Source organism: Colius striatus, chromosome 11, assembly GCF_028858725.1.
Source record: "Colius striatus isolate bColStr4 chromosome 11, bColStr4.1.hap1, whole genome shotgun sequence".
Lineage (NCBI taxonomy): Eukaryota > Metazoa > Chordata > Aves > Coliiformes > Coliidae > Colius > Colius striatus.
Window position 1 is genome coordinate 2,141,244 of NC_084769.1, and position 22,660 is coordinate 2,163,903.

The 22,660-nt window shown below is 40.6% G+C and overlaps 1 protein-coding gene across 1 annotated transcript in view; it reads left to right on the top strand.

Moving 5' to 3' along the window:
• NEB (nebulin) overlaps positions 1-22,660 on the top strand; it is a 138,406-nt gene that overhangs the window by 19,958 nt on the left and 95,788 nt on the right. The window contains exons 5-29 of the mRNA XM_062005209.1: positions 1,583-1,627; positions 3,956-4,180; positions 5,121-5,228; positions 6,644-6,748; positions 7,303-7,407; positions 7,522-7,626; positions 8,334-8,438; positions 10,118-10,222; positions 10,420-10,527; positions 11,513-11,629; positions 12,290-12,391; positions 12,474-12,581; positions 12,673-12,777; positions 13,280-13,378; positions 13,619-13,723; positions 13,811-13,918; positions 14,980-15,291; positions 16,478-16,684; positions 16,899-17,003; positions 17,695-17,802; positions 18,659-18,970; positions 20,693-20,899; positions 21,623-21,727; positions 21,872-21,979; positions 22,342-22,653. Coding sequence (XP_061861193.1) covers positions 1,583-1,627; positions 3,956-4,180; positions 5,121-5,228; positions 6,644-6,748; positions 7,303-7,407; positions 7,522-7,626; positions 8,334-8,438; positions 10,118-10,222; positions 10,420-10,527; positions 11,513-11,629; positions 12,290-12,391; positions 12,474-12,581; positions 12,673-12,777; positions 13,280-13,378; positions 13,619-13,723; positions 13,811-13,918; positions 14,980-15,291; positions 16,478-16,684; positions 16,899-17,003; positions 17,695-17,802; positions 18,659-18,970; positions 20,693-20,899; positions 21,623-21,727; positions 21,872-21,979; positions 22,342-22,653 — 3,531 coding nt within the window. The remainder of the gene's footprint in view (positions 1-1,582; positions 1,628-3,955; positions 4,181-5,120; positions 5,229-6,643; positions 6,749-7,302; positions 7,408-7,521; positions 7,627-8,333; positions 8,439-10,117; positions 10,223-10,419; positions 10,528-11,512; positions 11,630-12,289; positions 12,392-12,473; positions 12,582-12,672; positions 12,778-13,279; positions 13,379-13,618; positions 13,724-13,810; positions 13,919-14,979; positions 15,292-16,477; positions 16,685-16,898; positions 17,004-17,694; positions 17,803-18,658; positions 18,971-20,692; positions 20,900-21,622; positions 21,728-21,871; positions 21,980-22,341; positions 22,654-22,660) is intronic.

Here is a 22,660-nt window from a genome sequence, read left to right on the forward strand (position 1 = left end):
AACCTGGCAACTTCTTTAGGCAGTCAGACATTAGACTTCTTAAGATAGCCTCAGAGGCACAGCCCTTCTGTGTATGGGTGACTGGAACCCACCAGTGTCTGCTGCAAGGGCCCTATACCTGGGTACGAGCAACCTGGGAGATTTCTGGAAGGTATTGATGCTTGATGAACTAACTAGAGGACATGCTCTGCTGGACATGCTACTCAGACAACAAAGAACTGGGGGAGGGTGCAAAAGGCAAGGACCGCCATGGCTGCAGGTGTCCTGAGGATGTGGAGTTGAATATTCAGAGGAGCGTGCAAGATAAACAGAATTACAGTCCCAGACTTCAGAAGAGCAGATTTGGGTCTGTTTAGGGACCTGATTGGGAAGATGCCATGGGAAACAGGCTGGGAGGGCCAAGGGGCCCAGGGTATCTGGGTGATCCTCAAGAACAATTTTCTCAGAGTACAAAAATGATCCAGTTCAGCTTGAGAGATTAAAAACTCCATTCCTATATGCATGGGCAAAGTTCATCTGGAGTTGAAGCCAGCAAGGGAAGTTAAGAACAGCCAGAAAGAGTTCTGCAAATGCCATCACTAGTGAAAGGAAAGCTAAGAATGTGTGGGACTGTGGGCAGAGAAGCTAGTGACAAGGAACAGGCAAAATCCTCAGGCACTTGAAGCCTTTTTTGCTGTAAGTTTGATAAGGCTTGTCTTGTGCTCTGTCACATCTCTGAGCTTAGCAGAGACATAGGAGTGAAGTAGTAGCCACAGAAAAGGAAGAGAGTTAGGGATTACTTTACTCACTGGGATAACATAGTTCTGTGGGACCAGGGGAGGTGGATCCAAGGGTGCTGAGGGAACAGCCTGATTTTAGAAGCTACTTCTGAGTACATGAAGGTCATGGGGAGTGGTGAACATTCACTTATCAAAGGCAAATCTTGGCTGACCAAAGCAACTGCTTTTTGTAATGAGTTCACAGGTGCTATGGACAAGGGGGTACCACTGAACACTGCACACTGTGACTAGGAAGACCTCTGAAGCAATCTTCCAGAGTCGTCTTATAATCAAGTTTATGAGATGTGGGAGGGATAAGTGAACAGTAAAATGTATGGAAAGTTGACTGGGCTGCCAAGTGCAGAATTGTGATCAAGCTGTACAAAGTCTAGCTGGCAGCCACTAATTATTGGCATCCTTCAAGGACCTTAGGTAGGAAGAATTCTGAGGGCAGCTTTAGAGAGATGAACCCACCACAGTTCTCTCAGCATATTACCAAACACTTGGAAAATCCTGCTTTTTTGAATGATGATGTTTTTTTCATCATTGTCTTCCCTCTTGTGGGTAAAATTAGATCATGGTCTTTCATTAATTACTTGGGAGGATGAGATTAACTGATAAAAAATGGGGAAAAAACCCAATCAGTTATGCAAAAAGATGAATAAGATGTTCAGGGTTATCAAGGATGCAAATGTGTCTGCATAGGTACCTATGAACTGCGCTCCTGTTTCTCCAGAGTATGTTTTAAAACAGCTTAAGAGAAGCTACAGTTTGGTTGTTTCTATTATCTGGCCTAATAATGATTCTTTCCCCCTCTTTGACAGTACTACATTGAAGAGACAATTGTTGAGGAGGGTGAACCACATGAGGTAAAGGTCCCAGTGATGTTGTGTGTGGTGTATCTATGCATGTGATTAATGCCCCATGCTAAGTTAATGGCCTTTGTATTCTAAGGACTAATTTTTCATGATGGATACACAAATGTCAGTGAACAATTGCTTCTTAATACTTCATTCCCTCTGCAAGACCCTGTTGTGGGATGATCTAGAGGACTCGAAGCTCGTTCTGAGTATCCCATGTGCTGCTCTTTGGTTTGCATTAGAAGGAACTGTGGATGTGTCCATCAGACCAAAGCTCTGCTTATTTATCTTCTGTCCCACAGCCTGCTGATAGTCTTCCCTTTGTTCCTGCCCACCAGGTGTTTGCACAGGAGCTGACAAAATGAAGCCAGAGTTTATGTTAACAATGAGAAATGCAGACTGGAAGATTACTTGGGTAGCATGTTGTCAGAAATCCAATTATTAGTGTTAAAGATGGAAAAATTTGTCAAGTTGTTGTGACTAGATGTGTACATATAAGCAAGAGGCACAAACACACGTTATGCTCCACCTTGTTACGAAGGGAAATGTGAAATGATTCTGCCTGTGACCAGTTTACAAGTAGCAGTTGGGTTCCCTTCCCCTTGTGGAATCTTGCTGGAAAGTGGTGGTTTGCACATTCTTTTCATGTCCTTGAGTCACCAAGGAGTTATCACCATAATTTGAAATTCAATACAAATATGATCCAGCTTTCTGCCATGGCACTATGAAATACCTGTTATGGCTTAGGCTGATGTGGAAACAGAAGCTTAGCTTTTCACTTTGGATTTCCTTCCAAACACAGAACCTGTTCCCAAAGTCTTCCTGGATTTTTCTTTGAATAAAGCATGGTTTGGTGACTAGTTTGAAAAAGCTGTCTAGGACTGCACTTTTGAAGGAAGGCTGTCCTACTATTTTTAAGATGAATTCAACCACTGTTTTCATCAGAGATTCTAAAATCTGTAGCCAGATTGGATTTAAAGGGAGCAGTAGCATGACTGTGTCTGATTTGCATCAGTATTGTGGAATGAACAATGACATATTAGAATGAATGTCTTTCTAGCTAATGTGTTTAGACCTTTTCCCATCAGCATGCTCTAATCCATCAGTATCATGTGGTCCTGTGAGTTCTCAGATGAAAAGCATTGTTTTGCAACAAAATGCTGTACTTTCAGAACTGAGCCTCTCTGAGTTATAGAAATGCATTACATCTTTTTTATAAGGTTTGCTGCAGAGCTAACAGCAGGGAGTGCTTTCACAGCATTCACCTAGACAGCTTCCAAACTCACCGGTGCTTTCAGTGCCAAAACTTAGGCCAACACTTGCATGTTTGAAAAGAGTCAGAAGAGAGGAACTTGTGGTGGTGCTGAAGTAACTAATAATGCCCTGGGACAGCATTAGTGACATGCAGTTTGTGACATGCAGTACACAAACCATTCACAATGTAAGTTTTCTATACTTCTTAAGTTAGTCTTTAGTGCTGGATGTCTTTTCTGGTCTGTCTCATACTGATGCACACAGCTGTCAGAAACCTGAGCTTCATACATTCCCTTTTAAAGGCACTTTCTCTTTTTGAGGCAAATTGATGTGAAATAAAACCTGACACCTTCTTTTGTTGGAAACTTTAAATGGAAATATTTACTGCTTACAGTAATTTTCTTATGCAAGTGCACAAGCCATTGAAATGAATTAAGGGGATATTTCCAAGGGAAGCTTGGTTGATTGGTTATGCAAGTATCAGCTCTGTCTCTGCTGTGATTGCCATCTAGCTATAATACAATGTAGTTTCATAGAAAAGGTGTATTCTAGGTACAAGATGACAAAGGTTTGCTCTTGTCTATCTGCTGTGTCCATTCCTTTCCTTTAGCAAGAGGACAATCCTTTTGAATGACTGTATGTACCTTTGACCTCCTCTCACAACTCTCAGTGACACTGTTAGGAGCCCTGGCTGTGCAACATGTGTCTTCAACACAGCTCCAGCACTGAGAACATTTCTGCACTTTGGTTTCTGTAGCTGGTGGTCCCACCTCAGAATTCCCCTGATGCCAGTAGAAGTTATGAATATAGAAGAGTGGCAACAACTCCCCTCTTCCAGCTTCCCTGGAGAATAATTGCCTGAGTTTGATACAGAAATCAGCCAGTCAGTTAATTCCTTGTGAGGTTTTTATGGGTTGGGTGTTGCACACTAGGCATACTGGGTACTCCCAGTAGGAAAAGGGCCACTGGTTTCCTGTCTGGATAAGAACTGAGCATACATTTACTGGACAGGGGAGGTGAGAAATGCTTGTCATAGAATGATGGTTTATAGTTACCAAGCAAGTAATTATTCTTTATTCCTAGGTGATCACTGAGATCACTGAGACCTTTAGCACAGACTACACAGCTCCTGAAACTACCACCTATACTGTTGAGCGTGAAGAAACCTCCGTCAGCAGTGAAAAACCTTCTGTTGAGGATGCGGCAGCTCCGGTCAGAAAGAAGACCATACGAACAAAAGTGGACCCATCTAAGTTCTTGACACCTTATCTGGAACACAGTAACAAAATGAAGGACCTATTCAGTGAGGTAAATCCTCCCATGTCTTTTATTTCTCTGGGAACAGCAACCTTTAAAATATTTACTAGGTATTATTGCAAACCTTCCCACTACTGTTCTGTTGCCTGTACTTCATTCCATGATGTGTATTGATGTTATTTGCCTCAAGTGAGAAGTTTCCTTCTTTAAATTGGCCCCTTTTTTGCCCATTTCCTCCGAGAGTACATCAGGTCATCTTTAGACACAAGAGGTGGCTCGAGGCAGATGGCTGAAGGTTGTCAGAGGTGTCAGTTAATAGGACTCCTGCACTGTCTGACCTGGATATCCCAGTGAAGGACTAACGTCTGTTGAATAACAAACCTCAGTGTTTTTTATGGCAGTGTGTTTCTTTATCCCTCTATATATAACTGAGAAAAATCCTCGTACACTGTATATTGGAACAAGCCCCAACCTAAACTACTTACACCAAGTCCTGTAGACCAATACTGTAGGGTGTTGTGAAAAGTGGAAGACAACTGCTCTGCACAGATATGGATGGTATCAGATCTCTTTTCCTGGATGTTAATGTGTATTACCTACCAGTATTCAGTGCTTAAGGGTTATGAGAGATTGTTGGTGTAGGTTTGCTACCCTCACCCACATATTTTCCTTGTCTTTGGTGACTGAAGCAAACAACTGTCGATTTATCAACATCAAACTCCTGGGGTGAATACAATGAATTGGAGGTGTTCTAAACCAGACTACAGGTAGAAATGCATTTTTTGCTGTTGTGTCAGATGGAGGAAAGTCAGTTGGTTAAAACAAAGCATAACTCTGCAAATGCAATTGGGTAACATCAGTCTGTGGTGTTCAATAATCTGCCCCAAATTCCTACTATACTACCCAGATAAAGAAATCAACAATTGCTACATGCATTTCTGCCAGAGCTTTAGAATATGTCTTAATTGAATTTGCCATTGTTTTCTTTCAGAACAAGTACAAAGAAAAATACAGAAAAGAAAAAGGAAAGCCATATGCTTCCACAGTCGACACGCCAGAGATCCGGAGAATCAAGAAAGTGCAAGACCAGCTCAGTGAGGTGGGTATCAATTGCTGTAAGAAGGAAATGTTTACTGAGTGATAAAGAAGCAAATTTAGCCACATTTTTAAATGTTAGATAAGAAGTGATACACTTTTGGATGATATTGTGATAAGGCAGTGCTTAGCAGAAGCTTCCTCAGGTTATAGGAGTGAGGAATACAGAGTGTATGACAATCTGAGTTCTGTGCTGTAGGCTGGGATTTAGGCCTTTCAGGAAGGGGGATGAGATGGTTCCTTTCTAGCTGAATAATGGTCCTGCTTCTTTGTGCCTGAAAGAGGTTTGAAAATTTCTGCTCAGAAGTTGGCAGGCACGGGAGATGATGGTGCTGCCCACATCGTTCAGTTTGGCAGTTCCACACCCTCTGTCCTGCATCCATCATGAACGATGTGCCTGATCAATTTTTCTTGAGGTTAAGTTGTGTACTGGCGAAATAACCCCAGAATTTTGGTTTTAAAATGGGTTTAAATGTTTTTGTTTTCATAAAACAACTGAAAGTTCGTTTTATAAACAGATTTGGGGACGATGCTTTAGATTCTTCAGGTGTTGCACAGTGGAATTCTGCACATCTTGCCCTTTCTGATGAGATTTTCCAAGATGTGCTGTCCCCTCTGTGTGAATCCCACTCAGGGGTCTGCAAGTGCAGTTGCCCTGCTAACACAGTGTCTGTAGTTCTGGAAGTGAGCTTATCCTCCCTTCTTTCTTTTAAGCAGCTCTTGATCTTTCAATAATACACCTCACAGTTCGGGAAACTGAAATCCACCTACAAGGGCTTCTTAATTCTTTGTACAGTAAACAAGTGGAGTTGAGTCCCTAGGAATGGGAGCACTGAGAGCTGAGAGGGTTGTCACCTAACCTCTCAGATGTACAGGAGAATAGTGTGGGTTAAATTTGATTCCCCTCCTGACTTAGGAGGTGGTGCAGCAGTCCACGTGCTGATGCTGACTGAGCCTACTGTCAAGCTGGGAGCGGTACAGCCACATTAGGATGGTTTTGTGCCCAGGCTGCTGGTTTGCCCTGGTAATGTGGTTATATTTGGTTTGGCACTACAGCTAAAATGTACATGGTAATGGACTGTGAAGCTGAGATAGAGTGCATAGTATGGGTTTCTCTCTATTTCATTATACTGGTGGAAGTCCTCCTAGAAAAACCTTGGTGAGTGCAGAAGAGCAACACCTCTAACTGGGATGCACAGCTCTTGAAGCTGTCTCAGAGCTGCATTTCCTTCTCAGTTGCTTCACAAAATCTCTTTGTTTTTTCCGTAGCCTTAATTTCTCACGAACTAGTCCTAAATGCTCCCTTGAATTGAGGCTTTGGATGTTTACAGTGTTAAGTGTAAGAATCAATAATATTTTGAATACAACCTGTCAGTTTTTGCTGTGGGAACAAACGTGCCTCGGTGTGCCTCCATCTAGGTGAAATACCGCATGGCTGGGGAAGTTGCTAGAACCATTTGCCACGTTGATGAAAAGGCCAAGGATATAGAACATGCAAAGAAGGTGTCTCAGCAAGTGAGCAAGGTGAGTGGCTTCCTTCTGGATGGGTTGTGAACATTAGTGCATCACGAGGTTACTGACAGGAATGGAGTTTTGAGCTCAGGGGACCGAAGTAACGGTTATAGAATGGTTTAGAAGCACAGGGAGAGGCAGCAAAGAAGTTGAGAAGGTGTGATGGAAAGAAGCTGGAACACAAAAAATTCTATTTAAACATAAGGGAAAACTATTTCAGTGCTGAGGTGAGGGAGCCCTGGCCCAGGCTGCCCAGGGAGGGTGTGGAGGCTCCTTCTTGGGAGGTTTCCAACCCCACCTGGACACGTTTCTGTGCCTCCTGAGCCAGGGGAACCTGCTGTAAGCAGGGGATTGGACTAGGTGATCTCTAAAAGTCCCTTCCAACTCCCACCATTCTATGATTCTATGAAGCATAAATATCATCTTAAATGTTTCCAGCTGATGTCTTCAAATGCTACTGGCTTGAGACTTTGATGTTGGAAAAGCCTTTAGAACAGGTAGCTGGTTCACAAAAGTAAATATTTTTCTAATGATACAATAACCAAGGTGCTGTTCTTTCTTTCCAGGTATTATATAAACAGAATTGGGAAGAGAATAAGGACAAGTACCTGCTTCCCCCTGATGCTCCAGAGCTTGTGAATGCAATAAAAAACACAGCAATGTTCAGTAAGGTAAGAAAAAATAGGTCCTAGACCTGCCACAGGTCTAGGCAGCTGAAGTGCAAAAAGCATTCCAAGTCAGAGATTAATTCCTAATGAGTATTCTGGAATTCTTCTGGTTTTTAGAAACTTTATACTGAAGACTGGGAAGGAGACAAAAGTTTATTCTATCCATACAATGACAGTCCAGAGCTCAGAAGGGTGGCACAGGCTCAGAAGGCTCTGAGTGATGTAAGTATCAAAGCCTGTTCAACGGTTGGATTGCTGTTTCAGCGTAAGCTGGTAGACTTCATAGTGGACTTTGGCTAGATAAAAAACCACCATAATGGAACAGAAAATGAAAAGGTGTAGGTGTGCACTGGTAGCTCTAATAGTAGTGCCATCTCAACAGGAACAGATGTACTCATAGGAGGGTATAAATCTGTTGGCAGCTTGATGTCAGACGAAGAATGAATGAAATAGTTTATTAAAGATCTTCTGAGATGATCAGTAGGAAGACCTTGAGTATCTCTCAAAATGCCTGGAGACAGTCTCATGGTTGGCTCTAAGCCCAGTTCACTATTGTGAGTCTACAAATCTGTCTCTCTCAAACAGTGATAAGGAAAGTCAGGAATCTGTGAGGCTGTGTGACCTGGTGATGATACCTGGATATACAGAACTCTTCAGCTGAGGATTTCAGTTCTCACTGATTTCAGTGAATATTGCAGATTTCCAGAAGTTCACCAGTCCATGTTTTTTCAGGAACAACAGAACAATATATCTGAAAACTTTCCCAGGAAAGTGGTTCTTTTCCACTCCAGAATAGGTTGAATGAAAGAGTTTATGCTGCGGTAGTTGTGGACAAAACGACTTTCACTAGTGGTGGTATTAGCAGAATTAAGAGTTCTGCTGCTGAAGTTGGTGGCTACTGCAAATGTTTGCTTCTCTCATGTTTTCAGATTGTCTACAAAAAAGGACACGATGAACGAAAATCTAAATATACTTCTCTGCCAGATCCACCTGACGTGGAACAAGCCAAGAAAGTGACAAGGCAGCTGAGTGATGTGAGTAGAAGGGAGTGATCTTTCTGTAGAGACCCCACTTTTGGCATTAGAGATGCATAGAGGTAGCTAAAGAATGGGAAAGCAAAAGAAAAGAACAGAGTTCATATGAAGACCCTTTCAATTTGCAGTGGCAGATGTTAGTTCCTTTCTTCCTCGGGTATCTCAGAGCAAATCCTGTCAGGTGAAAGGCAAAACTTGATTCTTGACCCTAAATTGTGTTTTCATAAAACAATTCTGTTTCTGCCATACATATGTTATTCTTCCCCCCCCCACACCCTTTTTTGGTCTCCTGCTTTACACTTTCTGGATTTACAGGAGAAAAATAGTAAATGAATCCGTGTTGCTGTTCTCTGAAATGTAAACAAGATCTGTGAATATATATCCAGTGCTGGAGTGAGTTATTTGCTTACAAGGAGTAGTCCCATTTTGCTGACAAGTTGCCCAGGACAACTGCACAAAGTACCTCCTAAATGTTTTATTTCAGTGTCAAGCCATTGTACATGAACATATCCTGTGGGTATCAGTGGGAATGTCTGCCCACTTAGATAACCATTTCCTCATTTGCACATCAAGTTAACAAGGAACATTCCATTTTAGATCCCATAGCTGTGTGGCATGATTAACCAAAGATTCTGGCACCAGTCCTTGTCAGTACATTTTAGGTTTACTTAGAATAAAACACAGCTGAGGAAGCAGGAGGTGAAGTGAAATACAGGAAAATCAGCTTTTGCTGAAGAAACTGGAACTAAGTTGCATGAGGTTGTAAGACAGGAGTAGGCTTTTAACTCAGGACAGAATGTAGCCATTATGAAGAGAGTGTGCATGATTTTGTTGCTGTGTATTGAGAAGCATCTGCTGTTTAAGATTAGAGAGTTACGGTATTTGCTTCTGCTTGTGAAACCACCAGGAAAATCTTGCAGTGAACACATTTGGAAGGTGAAAGGAGGTAGTGTTTCATTTAGAGAAGATTTCTTTACTCTTATTCTTCTGTAGCTTAAAAGCTAAATAAGCTAGAAAGCTGAGGAAGACCAGCATCCTAAATCTCTGAAATGAACAAAATAGTGAGCTATATAGGTGCCTCCAAAACAAAAGAGTGATTTTCTAAAGGTTACATTTGGCATATATAATCTTTATCATATGGATGTTTACTATATGGGACAGTGAGTTAAAACTCAGGAAGGTGTTTTGTTATCAGACAGACAGGAACTGTCTGTTTAAACAGTTAACACTTGATTTCCCTGTGCTTGAAGATATTCTCACAGCAGTCCCAAATGCCAGGCAGTCCATATATTAGAAGGGTTTACTTATAACAAGTTTCAACAGCCATAACAATAAATTCTGCTTAACTAATGAGCAATAACATGTCCCAATATTAGGTGACCAGTGAGAAAGCAGAACTAAAGGAGTATGTTTGTGATGTCTCATCAACAGATTTTCTTACTGATAACTGTCTTTGAGAAGAGGTGACTGATTTCACCTCCTTACCCTTTGTTTGGTCAGGGAAGGCACTAAGAGAAATAACTGAGTATTAGTGCTTAGGCCAAATCATATCTCTGACAGTAACTGATACAGTGGTTATAAGGCAGCTGTAAAATGCGAAGCAACTCTAAAAAGATGACTTACAAAACTGAATGAGCTGTATCTTGGGGATTCAATTTTCTTCTTCTATTTCATTGCAGGTTGTTTACCACGAGGACTACAAAAACAAAATCAAAGGCAAGTGGAGTCAAACCCCGTGCTACGACGTGGCAGTCGCCAAAATGAACGCAGACAATCTGAGTATGGTAAGTGAAAAGAGATTCATTTCAGAAAACCTTGACATGAGCAACTTTATCCCCTGTTATGTTAACATTGAGAACACTGGTTGATTTCTGCAAGCTGCATTGATGGTGTTTCTCTCTTCCTAAATAAGCCACTTGGTGGATGTTCTGTTCATGAATTAAGCACATTTGATATGTTGTGATCTGTTTGTTTCTAACAGAGAAAATACCAGGAAGACTTTGAGAGCATAAAAGACCAAATCTACTTCATGCAGACTGAAACTCCAGAATATGAAGCCAATAAGCGAGTTTCAGATAACGTCAGTAAGGTATGACACCTGTGCTCCCCTTCATTTGGCTTGACCAGAGTTCTAAAGTCAGAGCAGTTTGTGCTGAAACCTTTTTGTCAAGGGTGAAAAAAGTCTCCTTATATACAAGGGATTTATTCTTGTGTGCTTTGCATTAGGAAGGTTATAACAACTCCTAGCCAAAATTATCATCTTCCACCGTTGTACCCATGAAGTGGAATTTTCTTTCAGTGAAGCAGAATTGGCTTGGTTGGTTGTTCTGATTATGTGATGGTTTTTAGTTGGAACAAATCAATAGTCAACCAAGTCCAAATTAAGCTAGGTAAACTTGGCACTGAATTTGCATATTTATTCATCCTTGCTCAGTGTGTCTCAGTGATGATGTGCTGGCCCCTCTAGTGTCAAAATACAGAATTTGTTTGGCTTCTGCCTTTTCTGCAGTAGTGTATGTGTCAGCAAAGGCAATTTTAGGTCCTGAATTGTAAGTATGTGACTGCTCTGAGATGTCAACTGATAGCCCAAAAGTTATGATGTGTGGATAGGGGCTTAGAGGTGGAGATATCTACAAAAGCTACTCTCACTTATCCTGTGATCTTGTCTCCCATCTCATCACCCATGCACTCCTGAGATCCAAATGTCTTTCATGGTCCTTTGCCATCATGAATCATAAGTTAATAAACAGGGGAAATTTTCCTGAGAACTTCAAGGTGATCATAAAATCATGGAATGGTTTCAGCTGGCAGAGCCCTTTCAGCTCATGGAGTGCAGCCTCTGTCCCAGCCCCATCACCCACCAGCCCATTGCCCTCAGTGCAACACCCACCTGGCTCTGAAACCCCTCCAGGGACGGTGACTCCAGCAGCTCCATGGGCAGCCCCTTCCAATGCCTGACAGCCCTGGTAGCAAAGAAATTCCTCCTCACATCCAGCCTGATGTAGGTTAGTGAGTGTTTAGCTTTTAAGACCAATTTTCTAAACCTCACCCTTTTTATTCTTGTATTTTTAAAGGTAAAATACAGAGCAGACTATGAAAAGAAGAAAGCTATTGCAGATTACAATGTGCTTCCTGCTACAGAAAACCCCTTGCTGAGGCAATTAAAAGCTGCAGGAAATGTGCTGAGTGATGTGAGTATTGTCAAAGTACAACTGGGTGATTTTTGGTCATAATTTCTTCACAAGGCTTCTCCTTTGGATCTTTTAGTATTTTGAGTTTTGCAGACCAGTATTTGTCATGAGAGACCACTAATCAGAATGGTATAGGTAAGGAGTCATTTCCCCATAGCAGAATAGAACATTAGCTGTGGCATGTTGTGAGAATAGCTGTTTGTTGTATATTTCACCTAGATCCCTCTGGAAAACAGATCACAAGATCACAGTTCTGCCCTTTACCATTTTAAGGAACTTTAACTGATGTCTGTGATGACAGAATATGTAGTACTTCTGCATATTCATATGTATTGTGTTCTGACTACTCTCAGTCATGGCTTTCTCAATTGCTGGCATGGTGCTGTTTTCACCTGTATGGAAAGAGATTGCATAGATCTTAGTGTCAGAAGTTCAAAAACTATTAGTTAGACCTTTGTGTCTCCCTTACAAACCTAATAGTCAATAAAACAAGATTTTTAAAAAAATCATTAGGGGAAAAAAGGGGAAACTGCTTTTCAGTCTCCTGGGAAAGCTTTTCTTTGCAATCGTTTCACAGTTTTCCTCTTGGAATTCATAGGGTGTTGTGAGTGAGTTGTGGTGAAATCTCCTGTGTTATCTGATGTGATTTTTCTCTTGCAGAAATTATACAAAGAAGCCTATGAACAGTCCAAAGGAACCAGCATGAATTACTGTGACACACCCAAGTTCCAGACTGATAGTCTTCTGAAGAATTTTAGTGATGTGTGTATTTGATTTGTGCGATCTCCTTCCGTACCGACGCTCTTGATTGCTTTTGTTTACCAGTGTGTGATTATTTCCCCAGGTCAAGTATAAAGATGCCTATCAAAAGAATATTTTGGGACACTATTTGGGCAGCTTTGAGGACCCACATCAAATACACTGCATGAAAGTTGAAGCTATGAAGAGTGATGTAAGTGTGGCAATCGTGTTTTCACCATCATACTTTGATTTCAGAGAAAACTCAGTTGTGGTTTCTCACTGAATGTTGATTTTATTCCTAGAAAAATTACAAAGCAGATTATGAGGAAGAAAAGGCAAAGTGCTACTTCCCTCAGACCATAACTCAAGAGTACGAAGCTATCAAGAAGTTGGACCAGTGTAAAGATGTAAGTACAGGACAGTAGTGTAATCAAGTAGCTTATTACACCCAGATAATCTGCCTCGGAGGGATGTAGGAACTTACAGGGTGATTCCTGCCAACTTTGATGATTTTGAATTTGACCTTAGTGTATGTGACTTCTAAACCCCCATATTCATCTGCATTTTAGAGCCTTTTGTGACATCTAGTGATCAAGACAGATATAGCACAATCTTTAACAAGTAAACCCACAAAACCAGAGGAATACTACCAAAATGAAGCATGAACCTCAAGCATTTGCCTGCTTGGGACAATGTATCTTTACATGAACCTTTTGAAAGTTAGATACCTATTCAAATATTTTATAGAAATACTTTAAGAACGCTTTTAAACTTTTTTTTTCCCTCTGTGCATGACAGTGCTTATCTGCACACATGCCTTAACTAACTCTCCCAAGTGTACATCACTATGTCTTATGAAAGAGTTGCTCATATGGATGTTGTCAAAATATGCTTATTATCTTCCCCCAGCACACCTACAAAAAGCATCCTGATCAAACCAAATTTACTCAAGTGACTGACTCTCCAGTACAGAAGCAAGCAGAGATCAATAGCAAACAGCTGAGTGATGTAAGTAAGCTGAGAAAACGTGTAGCTGCACACTGACATTATCAATTTACAGACTTTGGCCACTTTCACTTTATTAGCTGGTTTTAGGAGAAGTCCTGAAATGAGTGTTGAGGTGAGTGCGTGTGCATCTACACACACACACAAGCACAAACCCATTTGTGTGCATTCACAGTTCTGTTCCAATAAGCATTTACAATCTGTAAACATTAGTCTGCTAAATTTCTTTCTTTTTCCTTGCAGATAAATTATAAAGCCAAAGGGGAAGAAATTATTCACAAGTACCACCTCCCTCCAGACGTGCCCCAGTTTATACAGGCTAAAGTTAATGCTTACAACATTAGTGATGTAAGTATGTTTTGAATCCAGAGCTCTTGACTCAACTTACAATATGAAGTTTGAAACCATTCATTCAAAGTTTACCTTTTCTCCTAGAACTATTACAAAATGGGATTGGAAGAATTAAAATCAAAGGGATATGATCTGAAAAGTGATGCTATTCCCATCCGAGCTGCCAAGGCTGCTAGACAGGCTGCCAGTGATGTAAGTACGTCCTTCCTAATGGAATTGTTTAGTTCAAAAGAGTTTACTTGAACAATGTTTGCAAGTATGTTTATTAAGGATATCTGCTTTTTATGGGCATGTTATTGGATGTATTTCATAGAACCAATAAATGCTTTGGGTTGGAAGGGACCTTAAAAATGATCTAGTTACGACCCTGTCACCATGGGCAGGGACACCTTCCACTAGTTCAGGTTATTTAACACAGCTATATTTTTATTGGTGTCTCATTGCTACACTAATGTATAATCACATTTAGGAAAGGCTGTTTGATTATGTCATTCCCTGTGAATAAACAGGTTCTCTTGCACTCCAGTATGATTGGGGAAAATCACGAGTAGGTCAGTAGCGACAGCTGCCTGAGTGATGGAGCCCTGAATTCTCGCTGTCCGTAGTTATAGGCCTGATCATAAGAGACATTTAAGACTCTAGGACATGACTGGGTTTTTGGTAGATTCTTGAGGATAGCCTCATGGAAGTCCCCTATTGTTTTAAGTCTCCTCTCCTTTTTACAATTAGTGCAAGTGAGAGAATGGTGCTTGGAAAGCTAACTAACTGAGAAACACCTCAGTGTGCTTTTGGTGAGAAAGCACCCTTAACACATATTGTCTCCTGGCCTGTAAATGATAAGGGTGCTCTTGGTTATGCATGAATCAGAAGGCTTTGTAGCACAAGTTGTATGCTGTGACTAGGGGAAGCTGTCCAGTCATACTCTATTGCTTTCAAATGACTGAGAAAGATTGACTCAATTATTCTTTCTCATTCACCTTTCTACACAAGAATGCTTGGGAAAGTTTTTTCCCTTCCTTACAAGAAAAGCTATGTTGGTAAATCTGATTGTGGTGTGTGTAACCTGTTGTGTACAGGCCTAGACAGTGGAGCAAGAAACACTGATGTAGGTGCAGTCACCGAGTGTGTTGTTTAGGAGAGCTCGTCTTTCTGAACTGCTTGCAGCTTCTTTTTGAATCAAAGTTGTGTTTTGCATTAGTGTGGACATCAATAACCCTGACACAGTACATTTGAACTTTTTCCTGTCTTTCTAGTATAAATATAAAGAAGCATATGAAAAGGCTAGAGGAAAACATGTTGGTTTCAGAAGCCTGCAAGATGATCCTAAGCTTGTCCACTACATGAACGTAGCAAAGATTCAGTCTGAGCGCGAGTACAAGAAAGACTATGAGAAGACCAAGACTAACTATCACACACCTCCTGACATGTACAGTATCCAAGCTGCTAAACACTCTCAGGACGTAGCTTCTAATACCCACTACAAAAACCTGATCCATCACTACACTTACCTGCCAGATGCCATGGACGTGGAGCTTGCAAAGAACATGATGCAAATTCAGAGTGACGTGAGTATTTGGTGGTTGCAATTTCATGGATCTTTTCCTGCACACTGTGAAAATAAAAGATGAGCTTCTATCAATGAAAAATGCCATTGCTGTATGGCAATGCTCTGTTTCTCTTATGTCTTGGGAAGGTCTTTTGAAGTTTTATCAACTGGCAGTGGCATTTAGAAGTGCTAAATGCCAGGTGGGTTTGGCTCCGCAGGATTCTGATGTCAGGGTATCAGTGGAAAACAGACTTCTGGAATACTGAATCCAAAGGAACTCTTTCCCTCCCTCCCATATTTCCTCAGAAAACTTTATTTTGCAACTGGCACACTTTTGTTTTACTCTTTAAGACTTCTTTTGAGTTGTCTTGGCTTGTCTTCATGTGAGATAGGTATGACAGTGCAGTTGGACTATTATAAACTATTTGGGATGAAGGAGATGTGGAGGATGAAGGATGCTATTAGAAATACATTCTGGAGATCTCTAGCAAAGATCTCCCCTTGGATCTTCTTGATCCCCCTTGAAGATACAGAGTTTCAAATGGTTTGTTGTGCTCTACACTCTTTGGAAGCTGTGGAATTTGACTGTGTATGGATCCCTGTGGAAGACCACTGATTTTAGAGTTAGAATATAGAAGGGTCTTCAAAAAGAGTGTCCACAATATCCTTGCTTTCAGACTGTGCATTAACCCTGTCTGGATGCTTGCCTCATGTTTTGTAGCCAGGGTAGACTTTTCCCTTGCAGTCTGTCAATTCTGCACGTTTTACTGTAGAAGGAACTGTGGGAAGAAAACAAGAAACTGAGCCTCTACTCTCTAAATCTTTGTATAAGTCTCATGGAACCTGCTGATACACAGAACAAATGACACCATGTTAAGCAGTCACCATGTAGTAGTTCAGAAGTTGTTAAGGACTGAAGGTTGGTGAAATTTTTCACATGGGTAAAAGAAAAGGAAGGTTAGTAAACACTGAAGGATTGTTACAGGGTGTAAGAAATGAATCATGGATGAAAAGTACAAAAGCTTGTTTTCTTCCTTATAAAATGACAGGGAAGCATAAAATATATCTATCATTCCCTTCAAGGATGTAGAAATATTTCCTGCTAATATAGAACAGACCAGGTAGGCTTCATGATCATTGTTTTACACAGGATTATTACAGCTCTCTGGGAAAATCTTAGTCCATGTTTGCTTTCTCTCCTTCAGAATGCATACAAAGAAGAGTATAACAGCTGGTTCAAGGGTATTGGATGGAGCCCTCTTGGTTCTCTGGATGTTGAAAAAGCTAAAAAGGCTGGAGAGGCATTAAATGAAAAGAAGTACCGTCAGCACCCAGACACCATCAAATTTACCAGTGTACCAGATTCCATACCGATGGTTTTAGCTCAGCACAACACCAAGCAGCTGAGTGATGTAAGACATTTTTCATCAGTAATGCGATACGGTGATTTTCTTTATTGATGATTTCAGTTTTCCTGACCGATATTCCACCTAAAACCTCCTCCTTTTAAACTTAAAAGTAGTAAAATTGCAGGTTTTGGTCAGCAAATTGTTGCATTATCTGTGTTAGCACTAATCCTGCCTACCTTGTACTTGTCAATACATTTGTCTGTATTTTTTCTTGCAGGTAACATACAAGCAAGAGGGTGAAAAAGTAAAACACAAATACACTCTGGATCCTGATGTTCCTCAGTTCATTCAAGCCAGGGTCAATGCCTACAACTTGAGTGATGTGAGCACATAAGTAGTTTGTTCAATAATATATTTCTTTGTTGTGTACTTAATAGAAAAAAACAACTTTTATTTCTTCATGCTCTGATAGTGAATGTAGAAATGCACAGGCTCTGAGTTCAGCTAAACTTTTATCTCTAGAAGTCATCAAGTTTTGTACTCCTTAAGCAAATCAATTTTATTGCCTTCCTGAGATTTAACTAGGAACTAGGTAGAAGCTGACATCTCCTTTAACAGCCTTGAAATACTGTTAGTCTGTCCTGATGCTAACAAGAAATCAGCCAAAGTGCTTCTTTCAGTCAGTTAAGACCACAAGAGCTGATTTTGAAGCTGACAGGAAAGAATTTCTGAAGGTTCAATCAAATGAAAACGTGGTTTGCTTAAGCAAGGGCCAAAATGCCACTGAGGAGAGTTGTTCCACAGAGAAATGTTGCAAAAAATGCTTATGGAGTTAAGGATTTAGCTGCATGAATTAAAGCCTTGAAGGAGTTTCCTATCTTTGTAGTAGATTCATTTATCCCAATAGAGCTGTAGTTTGTGAACAGATTAATGTTCTTCCTTGCAATCACACAGACTGAACTGAGTATTTTGTTTCCTGTAACTGTAATAAAAGTACAGGCTTAAACTGACTTTGTTAAAATTGCTGCTTGTAACGTGGCAAACTCCTGCCTTTTTTTTTTCCCCCCTATAAGGCTAACTACAAAGCAGACTGGAAAAAAACCATTGCCAAAGGCTATGATCTGAAACCAGATGCCATTCCTATTATCGCTGCTAAAGCTTCTCGAAATATTGCAAGTGATGTAAGTATAGTTTACATGAGTGGAATAGACACATCTACTGCCTTACAGCTTTCTGTTGTATATTATGCTACAGAGCCTACACTATATACATATAATGGTATAGAGATCCTTAACTCTGAGAATTGAAACTCTCATGATGCTAAAATCACAAGTGAATTCAGGTGTTTGCATGAGTCTGTTTCTTTGGGAATGCATCATGAGGTGTGAGCCCTGGTGAGCTGGGACTGCTTATTGTACTTGCTTCAAATGTTCACCAGCTGATTTGAAAGTTTGTTATGATTTACCTATTCTGTATTCTTCATTACTGAAGATCTTGACTTCTTCTTGTCTGGCATCCACGAGCTGTACAAAAATGTGGCTGTTTTCAGGCAGCTACATCAATTGGCAATAGTAAAGCTCTGTGTGCTGTCTGACACAAGCTGTGAAAGGAGATTTGAAACACATAAATATATTCCCTAACTTTAGCAAAGGGCTGCAAATGATTTCTATTCCCCACTTAAACATGCCTGAATATTGGGGTACATAATTGCTTGGTAGTCCTGGGGTTTGCAATAATTCTTATGCCAGTCTTTTAGTTAAAAGCTAAATGTTCATAAGAGTTAGAAGTCTGTGCCAGTGAAATGTTGTATGGCAGAGGCAATGGTGAGGGAGGGCATGTAACTGCATATCTAGGTTTAGATCTGTATTGAGGATCAAGAAAAGAGGAGAAATCTAACAACTTTCTTCTCTTTTGACTTAAATAATCCTATCCTGTCTGAAAAAAACCCCACCCTGGAGGTTCTGGAATGAACTGCAGTTGTGAAAACGTTTCAGTTTGAAAGTGTCAGAAGTGTGTTTTCTCTTCCTTTGTCTCTAGTACAAGTACAAGGAATCACATCAGAAAGAGAAAGGCAAGCAGATTGGATACCGTAGCCTGCACGATGATCCCAAACTTGTTCATTACATGAACGTGGCCAAAATACAATCAGACCGTGAATACAAGAAGGATTATGAAGTCACCAAGACCAAATACCATACTCCTCTGGATATGTTCAGCGTGACGGCTGCCAAGAAAGCCCAGGAGGCAGTTACAAACACTGGCTACAAACAGCCAATTCACCATTATACACTCTTGCCTGATTCTGTGAATCTGGAGCTATCCAGAAATGTGATGCAGCTTCAGAGTGATGTATGTAATGATGATCAGCTCAGGCTTTTCTTCTTATAGTGACTGTGTTATGCCATTAACCTTTCAAGGCTAAGAAGTGAACCATGGGGGATTGAGATAGGGTGGGTTAATCTGCTGGACTGAGGTGAAAATGACTGGTCTGGAACTCTGTTATCTTCCAAAGACCATCAGAAGTGTGTGAGGCTGATAAGCTTTAGGGAACTCACCTAGCAAGGAGCAACTTTCTTTATAGCTCAGTGTATGTGGCTAATTCTCAGCAAATGAACATGGATTTTCTAATTCATGTATTTTTGCAGTTGGATTTCTAATTGCAGGTTATTACCATGATTATGATTTGTATATAGACATATATTTTATTTCCATTTACCAAAGAAGTATACATTATCCATGTGTGTTTTATACCTGGGGATTTGAGGTTTACTTATTTTGTTCATGTTCCTTTCCTGCTTTTATCCTCCAACAAAAGCAGATGCCATGGCATGATGGGGATTCACTAAAAAGCTTTGTAGTTTCCATTAAGCTTTGTGACTCTTTTCCATCAGCTTTTTTTTCCCTAGAGTAACTCCAGGGTCTGTTTGCTTACCAAGAAAGCATTTAGTTGAATCTGCTTTATTTAATAGTCCTCTGACAAATGAAATTCCCCCAAATGTTAATAATCCAATTGAAAGTGTCCTCCAGTTCTTGTTTGGAGAGCATGACGTGCACATTCTCGTTGACAAACAGGTAGAGGGTCTGTTCTTCACACACTGCTCATTTCATAGAATCATAGAAACACAGAATGGCAGGGCTTGGAAGGGACCTTTACAGACCATCCAGTCCAACCTCCCCTGCCGAAGCAGGTTCCACCTAGATCAGGTCACACAGGGGTTGTGGAGTCTCCTTCCTTGGAGGTCTTCAAGACCCACCTGGACATGTTCCTGTGTGACCTGATCTAGTGACCCTGCTTCTGCAGGGGAGTTGGACTGGATGATCTCTAAAGGTCCCTTCCAACCTCCACCATTCTATGATTCTATGAATGTGTCCAGGTGTGTTTTGAAGACCTCCTGAGAAGGAGCCTCCACACCCTCCCTGGGTAGCCTGGGCCAGGACAGAAATTTTCATCTCAAGTTTTTGGCTTCCCCATTGAAGTGTGACAAATTGATGACAAATTTTGCCCTGTGCACACATGCTCTGAAGGCTTTTTGTCAGCCTCTGATATTGTCCCTGTTACTTCTAACCCTGAACTTCAGGAACACGTTTTATTTTTGCAGCATTTGGGTACCTTTTTCGATTCTAAAAGCCACGGTATAAAGTATGACTGAATAGAAATGGTGTCTAGTCAAGATTATGCAGAACCAGACTGTTTAGAGCAAGTTGATGAAACAACTTAACTCATTCTACTGCAAACTGAGTCTACTAAAAAGAGTATAATTGGAAAAAAACCTCCTATATTTTTGTCAGATTTTCATATTTATGACTCAAAATTAGTTTTAAAGTCTGTGTATTGGGTTTGTAGTGTGAGTTCTATTTATTGGTTTCATGAAAAGCATCTCTGTATCCCTGCCATGACAGTAGTTATTAATGTTATGCTAAGGATTTGGAAAACAATAGCAACTATATCAGGTTTGATTGTGTTTTCCTTCAAAAATGAACAACCAGGAGAAGTTTTAAGGCCTTCCCTGGTTTTATGGCATTCTAATTTTCCTTGTCTCACTGTGTTTATCCTTGTTTATTTTTCAAAAGAATGTGTACAAAGCAGACTTCAATAACTGGCTGAGAGGAGTTGGCTGGGTACCCATTCAATCCCTTGATGTAGAAAAGGCCAAAAAAGCTACCGACATTCTCAGTGAGAAGAAGTATCGGCAGCACCCAGACAAGCTGAAGTACTCTATCACAATGGATGCAATGGAGCAAGTGCTAGCAAAGCAAAATGCCAAGACCATGAATAAGGTGAGAGTTTGTTCAGATGATAGTGCCTGAGCCAGAGATTTGGGCTTCTTTCTTGCAGCATTGAGTTCTCATTGAAGTCCTGACAATTTCAAATGGGTCTAGTGGTTTGCTTGGTTAAGACTGGACACTAAGAGATGAAACTTCAGACTGCATTCATAATTAAGAGAGCTTTATTTTCTGTTTATAAAGATTAAAGATCTCTCTCTTGCATGTGTGGTTAAAGATGTATTCTAGCTCTTTGGTAACCTTTGCTCTTTTTCTGCTGAGAGCAGTATTCCTAATCAATGAGTTGAAAAAGCCTTGATGTTCTGTCAGCTTTGCACAAGTTTCCTTGGAAAGTGGAGCCCTTTATATTTGTCCCTAGTTGTCTGGGACACCACTGATCCTCATTCCATGTTTGCCATGGAAAGTGTGTTTGTTGAATGAATCAGTCAATAAATACTTGCAATTTTTCAGTAAAGCAGGGAAGAATGCAGACTGCAGTTTTTCAGTGTCAGTATTAGATATCAAAACATGCTTTGCAAATTTCTCAGAGTACTAAGGAAAGAGGAGGAATATAGTATTGTCACTTGGCAGTTAAGATGTGTGAAGATTATTTGTAGAGCTTATGGAATTTTCCTGTACTGCAAAACATCATTTATTGCAAAGGAGCAAAACAAGTCCAACCCCTTATTGTTTGATTGCAATGCCTTTTCAATGCTGAATATTACCTTGTAATTGCAGAGGCTCTACACTGATAAGTGGAACAAAGAGAAGACCAGCATTCATGTTATGCCAGATACTCCAGAAATCCTGCAGTCCAGAGTAAACCAGATCACAATGAGCAATGTGAGTTGCCCTGCCCATGGTGGGTGTTCAGTGTCTGCAGCACAGCTCAAAACTTGGTGACCTTTATTTCAATTCAGATGTAAGGTATGTCAGTAATTCCGCCTTCATGATACACTCCCTGTCCCCTTTTTCATTTGAAATCAGAAACTTTACAAAGCTGGATGGGAGGAAGACAAGAAGAAAGGTTATGACATGAAGCCAGATGCTATTCCAATCAAAGCAGCCAAAGCCTCCAGAGACATTGCAAGTGATGTAAGTTGGATTGTGTGCTGATGCTCAGTCACAACGTTTTCAGAGTGCTCTGTTATACACAAAAGTGGTGTTTTTTTCAAGCATCTTGAGTTGTCCAAGCTTCAATTATATGCTTGGTGGGTAATGGAATGACACTGAATTGTGCCTTTTTTGCCCTTTGCTCAGCAAGCTGCTGAGCTTCATGTCTCTGTGTTCAATGGGGCTGCTTTGTAAGGCTGACTATGTTTAAATGACTAAACCCGAGAGCTTGTGATGCAAATGAACACATCTTTTCTGTTTTAAGAAATGAAATTGAACAAAACAGGGCTTTTTCAACAAAAGTGATGTAAGTTTGTGCTGTTCTTTCTTTTTCCTGCTGTCAGTACAAATACAAACTAGCCTATGAGAAAGGGAAAGGAAAGCACATCGGATTCCGCAGCCTCGAGGACGACCCCAAGCTGGTGCACTTCATGCATGTGGCTAAGATTCAGTCTGACCGTGAATACAGAAAAGATTACGAGAAGGCAAAGACTAGTTTCCACACTCCAGTTGACATGGTCAGTGTTGTGGCAGCCAAGAAAGCGCAGGAAGTGGCTACAAACACCAACTACAAAAACTTGATCCACACCTACAATGTTTTGCCTGATGCTATGAGTCTTGAGTTAGCCAAAAACATGATGCAGATACAAAGTGATGTAAGTG